At 36.4% G+C, this 6,846-nt stretch overlaps 1 protein-coding gene across 3 annotated transcripts; it reads left to right on the top strand.

The window, feature by feature from the left end:
- Nucleotides 1-653: 653 nt before the first annotated feature.
- LOC142630887 (nuclear intron maturase 4, mitochondrial) lies at nt 654-6,057 on the top strand. 3 transcript variants are annotated; one of them, XM_075804945.1, is made up of 6 exons: nt 654-783; nt 1,022-1,138; nt 1,700-4,201; nt 4,277-4,445; nt 4,573-4,647; nt 5,729-6,057. In XM_075804945.1, the coding sequence occupies exons 2-3, from the start codon at nt 1,042-1,044 to the stop codon at nt 4,009-4,011; spliced, it is 2,409 nt and encodes an 802-aa protein (XP_075661060.1). In that variant the 5' UTR covers nt 654-783; nt 1,022-1,041; the 3' UTR covers nt 4,012-4,201; nt 4,277-4,445; nt 4,573-4,647; nt 5,729-6,057. The 3 variants fall into 3 exon arrangements, with proteins under 3 accessions (XP_075661060.1, XP_075661058.1, XP_075661059.1); XM_075804943.1 differs by having other exon boundaries at nt 1,700-4,445; XM_075804944.1 differs by lacking the exon at nt 4,277-4,445.
- Nucleotides 6,058-6,846: the final 789 nt, after the last annotated feature.

The raw sequence follows: 6,846 nt of genomic DNA on the forward strand, positions 1-6,846 counted from the left end.
AAAGTTTTACTAAATCCAAAATTAATTTTCGTCCGTGTATATCTCATAAATTTTGATGCAAAGCGTTGGTGAGAGGTGTAATTAAAAAATTCAAAAATCTACAAACTTATATAATATCAATTGGTAAGGTGCGACTAAAAGCGACTAAGCAATATGTTTTATAATAAGCGTTTTTCATTTTTATTTTTATTTTTATGTGAATGCTCTTTTTACTAATTATGGTAAAATTTTGGAAAAAAAAATCTGATAAAAATTTGGAATATTATGTTACCAATATTAAAGAAAGGGGGGAGTGTCATTTTTTTCAAACCTCAAGGGGGAAGTGTTTATTCCTTACATGTTTACAGATAAGTGACATTCTCCCAAACCTTAAAGGAGGGAGTGTAATTTGCTAAAAAAAAAAAAAAAATTCAGCGAGGGGAGGTTTTATATTTGGGCCTTTAAATCAAAATTTCTCCTTTTGGCCCATAAATAATGGTCTAGGTTCGTATTTAGGCCGAATCTAGCCCTGATAAGAAAGCCCAAATCTGAAAACCCTAACACTAACCAAAAATCTCATTAATAATGGATTGGGCTTCAATGAACCCATTTATCTTACTTATGGTAAAAAAAGAAAAAAAACCCAAAATTCATTTCAATCGGATTGGTGGGTTTTGGGTTTAAAAGATAGAGGCAGTTCCAGGAAACCATTTGGGAGGGAAACACATACAAATCTCTCAAAGCAAAATCTGAAAATTAAAAAAAAAAAAAAAAATCACCCATTTTTTAGGCAAGCTTTACATGGTATGAACTCTACCTTATGTTTTTGTATAGGTTGTTGATGTGTAAAAGTTACTTCTACAACTCTTTTTATTGCACACCACCTGTTTGTTAAAATGCCTCTTTATGCAGTTTCCCATGCTTTGTTCTTCATTTTCTTGTAAATATTACTTTATATAAAGACTTGCTATTCTGTACACTGGAATGATCTTATATATAAATTTGAAGTAATGGGTCTCTATGTTTCTTTGAATCCATGTAGATGCTGTCTCAGTAGGAGCAATGAGGCTTCTGGGGTTGCCAAGTGTTTGCAAAGCACATGCCATACTTCAAAGCATGAACTTTGCTGAAGTCATTTCATCGTTTTCGACAATTATAGGTAACTTGTTATATGCCAGCTTGAAAGCTATCTTCAAGGTGTATAAACCATTGTATATCAAGGTGCTTTGATTGTTGCTTACTATAGAAAATTCAGATAAATTTGATATTTTTTCTGCAAAAGTATCAGTTCTAGGATTTTGAGACTTAAAGTGGTTTCTTTGTTACAAACTCCTCTTGTTGCATGTTGGCTTCCATATTCTTCTTTCACATTCCATTCTCATTTTATCAAATGGTCCTAGCTCTCCACAGGGAGATGGGGTTGGGGGGGGGGGGATTTTTCTTCATGCATCATGAATAGTTTAATTTATTTTGAGCTGTTTAAGTGGCTGCACTTCCAGGACCTGGAGTGCTCAATTAATGTGTTCTTGTTAAATGGGCTACAACGAAAAGCCTCAAAAACTGATGCAATTTCTTGTGTCTGTCTATTTAATCATTAGTCTCTAAATTTCATAATCTAAGCTATCCCAAAAAAGAAAAAAAATCTCTTATATAAGTTATTAATATCCTTCATGTATTGCTTTTGTTATGAATAAATTGAGACATTCAGAACTTGTGACAGGTAAATCTGCTGGAAGATTACAGTCTTGTGTAGAATATTCTTCTTCCACTGCCGCTAATAAAGACACTGACAAGGAGATTGGAAAAATGACATTAGCGGAGAACTTAGCCTGTCTTGTTGAAGAATCTTCTTGTGTTAACGAGAGAAAACCCAAGAGTCGAATGGAGCTCAAGAGGTCTTTTGAACTCCGCATAAAGAAGAGGGTGAAGGAGCAATACATGAATCAGAAGTTTCAAGACCTAATGGCCAAAGTGATTGCCAATCCAGAAACTCTTCAGGATGCTTACAATTGTATAAGGCTAAACTCAAATGTAGATACATCATTAGATTATGACAGAACCTCTTTTGAATCCCTTGCTGAACAGCTTTGTAGTGGGAGTTTTGATGTCAATGCCAATACCTTCTCTATCTCAACAAAGGGTGCAACGAAAGAAACCCTTGTCCTTCCCAATCTAAAGTTGAAAGTTGTTCAGGAAGCCATCAGAATAGTTCTAGAAGTTGTTTACAAACCCCACTTTTCTAAGATTTCTCATGGTTGTCGAAGTGGGAGGGGACACTCCTCGGCATTGAAGTACATCAGCAAAGAGATCTCTAAAACTGATTGGTGGTTTACATTATGCATAAATAAAAAACTGGATGCTTGCATTCTTGCAAAGCTCAAATCAATAATGGAGGACAAGATAGAAGATCCCAGCTTGCATGCTATCATTTGGAGCATGTTTGATTCCCAAGTACTCAATTTGGAGTTTGGGGGTTTCCCTAAAGGCCATGGTCTGCCACAGGAGGGAGTTTTGTCTCCGATACTAATAAATATATATCTTGACCTCCTTGACCGTGAATTTTACAGATTGTCAATGAAATATGAAGCTCTAAATCCATGTTTTCATACTAATCAAGATGAGTCCTATTCCAAGCTGCGCAGTTGGTTTAGGAGACAGCTGAAAGGCAATGATCTCAACTGCAAAAGTGAAGAGAATGTTAGTCTAAGAGTTCATTGTTGTCGCTTCATGGATGAGATATTTTTTGCGGTCTCTGGTTCCAAAGATGTTGCTCTTGGTTTTAAGTCTGAGATTCTTAGTTACTTGCAGAATTCTTTGCACTTGGATGTTGACAATGAAACAGAAATATTACCATGTGAGGGACCTCAGGGGATTCGCTTTCTGGGCTATTTGGTTAGAAGAAGAGTTAGAGAAAGTCCTGCTGTAAAAGCCATTCACAAGTTAAAGGAAAAGGTTGAATTATTTTCTTTACAAAAAGAAGAGGCGTGGAATGCCGGGACCATTAGGATTGGTAAGAAATGGCTAGGTCATGGTTTGAAGAAGGTTAAAGAGTCTGAAATCAAGCATTTAGCTGACAGTAAGTCTGTTTTGAGCCAAGTTTCCTGTTTTCGTAAAGCTGGGATGGAAACTGATCATTGGTACAAGCTCTTACTGAAGATATGGATGCAAGACGTTAGAGCCAAAGCAGCAAAGAGTGAGGAAATTATCCTTTCTAAGTACGTTGCAGAACCATCTCTTCCTCAAGAGCTGAAGGACTCCTTTTATGAATTTCAGAGCCGTGCTAAAGAATATGTTTCATCTGAGACATCTTCTACCCTTGCTCTCTTGCCGAATTCTAGCTCTAACAAATCTGACACAATCACAGAGATTATTGCTCCTGTTAATGCTATAAAAAAGAGGCTTTTACGATATGGATTGGCTACATATGAAGGGTACGCCCGTACAACTTCTCTGCTTATTTTACAAGATAATACCCAGATTATTGACTGGTTTTCTGGTGTTGTTTGCCGTTGGCTTAGATGGTATTGTGAATGTGATAATTTTAGTGAGGTAAAGCTCTTAATTTCTGATCAACTCAGGAAATCTTGCATTCGTACTCTAGCTGCAAAATACCGGATATATGAAAATGATATAGAAAAGCGGTTTGACTCAGAATTGAGTAGGATTCCATCTACCCAAGAAATAGAGCAAGAGATGGCCAATGAGACATCAGATACCCAAGCTTTTGATAATGACGAGGATTTAATGTATGGGATATCTTATAGTGGTTTGTCTTTACTTTCCCTAGCAAGAGTGGTGAGCGAGTCACGACCTTGCAATTGTTTTGTTATGGGATGTCCGTCTCCAGCACCATGTGTATATACTCTTCATGTGATGGAAAGGCAGAAGTTCCCGGGCTGGAAGACAGGGTTCTCAAGCTGTATTCATCCCAGCCTGAATAGAAGGCGGATTGGGTTGTGTAAGCAGCATTTGAAAGATTTGTATCTTGGTCAAATATCACTTCAGTCCATTGATTTTGGTGCCTGGAAATGAGTGCTTTTAGTGAATACATATCGTTAAGCAGTGGATACATGGACTGTTGAACACTTCTTGATGTATGTAGAAGCCATTGAAGTAACAGAGGCATTGGGATGCTAATAGTTTGCACATTTCAAATTGTCAGCATGGGAACATCAGATGTTTGACAAATGTGGAAAATTTTCAAACTTGAGTTATTTTTCAGGTTAGTATTTGGATTATATACTTTTAGAAGCATTGAAAAGGTATTTTTTTCACTAAAAGTGTGCTTGGATGGGAGGCAAGGAGAAGGGAGTAGATGGGAAGGAGGTGGGGATTTATACTCTCCCAATTTGGATGATTTAAGGATGTGGGAAAGGACTTGAGGTGATCAATGGGATAACTTTCCCCTTCAAACCTCTTATTTTCAATTCCCTCAAATCAGAAGATTTGGAGGGGAGGGATTCTAGGTTTGTTAAAACTTTTCAAGTTTCCAAATTTATCTTTAGCATTTAATCAAAATTACTGACTATACCAACCATCTACACGATCATTTTCTTTTCCTTTTTTCACTCAGTCTCAAATTTCTTCTCTCAGACTCACTCTCAATTTCACAAACTAATTCCTTAACTTGGAGCTGCCATTGAGTCATCTTACACCCATAACCTCCAGGTTCTCTCTCTCTCTCTCTCTCTCTCCCCTTTGTGGGTGGGTGGGTGTGGGTTACATGAAGTAGAAGAAGAATATTTTTGTTCTTTTGTTGTGTTGTTTGGATTTTGGTTGTTAGTTTGAATTTTTTTTTCCCTGTATATGGTTGACGTGTTTGACAATTCGCTTATGTTATTTTCTTTTTGGTTTTTGGGTTATGTAGAAAATTAGAATGGTAATTTAGATTTTTAGGTTTTGAGGTTTTTGTTGATGTGAAGTTTATATGGGTATCTGTGGTGGTTTTGGGAGAATTACCATGGATTAAAAAAAGAAAACAAACAAACAAACAAAAATTGACTGTATACCAGCTTTGGCTGAGACTTTGAAATTGAATATGATGATTTAGTCGGTAATTGCTTTCTTTAACTGAAAAGTACCGCCTATAATAGCATAAATGGTGGTTATATTGCTCTAAACTTCAGTCATATAACGCATTTGTTTAATGTTGGAATTCATGCATGGACTAAATGTGTACATTGAAATTTCTGTGATATCATTTCCGCTAGTATTCATTTCTTATTTTCTATTTGGTTGATAGGAAAATAAAGGGAAGAAAAGAGAGTATATAATTTGACTCTTTTTTTTTTTTTTTTTGTCATTTGTTTTTGTTTATTGAAAAATGGAAAAGTTGACTCAAGTTAAGTGGAGTGTGTTTTTGTTATTGGTCCTAATAAGGGAATATTTAACATTGAATGTTGGGATTCTTTTTGTGTATTTTTTATTCTATCGAGTAGGCTTCTATAGTTCCTACTTTGTTTTATGTATCACAAGTTCACAACCATTGTAGTTGTTCTGTAAGCTATAACTACTTTTTGGAATTTTTAGGTCTCTTATGTGCTTCCAAGTCCAGATATTGTTTTCTATTAGAGAACTGTGAGGGTTCTACAGAAGATGTGTCTTGTCCTTGTTTTTGTTGGTTATTCTAGTCTTCCTATAGTTGGTTCTGATGAAGCCATTCTTAGCTTCCTTTTCAAAATTTTCAATTTGAAGTGTTCCTCCTTTTGAAAGTGACATCTACTAAAAGAAATGCATATTTGGTTTTCAGAGAGCTTCGATACCATGGATGATGACAATGATTTTATCGCATCTCCTCAAACATTCTCAAGCTTCCTCTCAAGCTGAAACATCTTCAAAAAAAAAGAAGAAAACATGAAAAGATGATAGAGATATGGAGAAAAATATGATGCTATTCAATATGTAGTTTTCAGTAATTAGGGAAGGAAATTTAGCAATTAGAGAAGAAAATTCAGTTAATGACACAACATAGGAATTTAAGCAAGATTGTGAACCTCTTGCTATCTCTATATCAAGAATCCAGCCAATAAGAGCTTTTATTGGTTATCCAATACAGAGGTGGATGGAACTATTGCTTGCAATGATGCCTGGTCCTTCAATCTTTCCAGCAGTTAGAAAATTTCTTTCCTATTTATACTTTCATCAACTTTCTGTATATAATTAAAAAGAAACCTGTGTGGAGGGGGGGAATATATTGATGATGCACAAAAAATCGTCGGTGAACCAATGGTTCAAATGGAGAGCTTTAGAAGAATTGCAAAGAGGAACACACTCTTGGAAAGCATTAGTGTGAGGCTGGCCCATTAGCCGATGACCGTCTGATGAGTAAGTCAGTACTCATAAAATCTTGAAGAACTCTAGAAGCATAAGGGTAAGGAAATTCCACTCATACCTTAGAACAGAAGAGGTCTGGTGTTTATATAGTGGCCTAGAGTTGATTGCGTTTCCATAATTGAGCCACTTTCTTTATAGGAAGTGTGATAGGAGGAGTGGAGTTAATGGCACTGAGATTCTCGGAGTTCACTTCCCATATTCAGAGGATACAGGTTGGTGGGAGGATCTTTTGGTGTAGTGCGTAAGAATTTTCATATGCATAGACGTGGAGTGGAAGGCGCACACTTGCAACGGATAACTAAGGTGTCATTGGTTGGCTGGGGTGCCATCGGATGGCTAATCTGAGTTAACCTCTTTTTGATGCCTGAACTCTAAGTTGAGCTGAAAGTAGTAGATATCTGCTTGAAAACAAGGGAATGTATGAAATCGCAAATAGGGACTGACCCCAGACGCAGTTGATGCACATGCATTGTCAAAGTGTAGCTACATTCCCTTGTTTTCAAGCAGATATCTACTACTTTCACTCAACTTAGA

This window comes from Castanea sativa, chromosome 4, assembly GCF_040712315.1.
Source record: "Castanea sativa cultivar Marrone di Chiusa Pesio chromosome 4, ASM4071231v1".
Taxonomy (NCBI): Eukaryota; Viridiplantae; Streptophyta; class Magnoliopsida; order Fagales; family Fagaceae; genus Castanea; species Castanea sativa.

Coding starts and splice junctions, on each gene's coding strand:
- LOC142630887 (XM_075804943.1), top strand. CDS start 1,042: ATGAGGCTTCTGGGGTTGCCAAGTGTTTGCAAAGCACATGCCATACTT. Junction 1,139..1,699: donor ATCGTTTTCGACAATTATAG/GTAACTTGTTAT, acceptor AACTTGTGACAG/GTAAATCTGCTGGAAGATTA.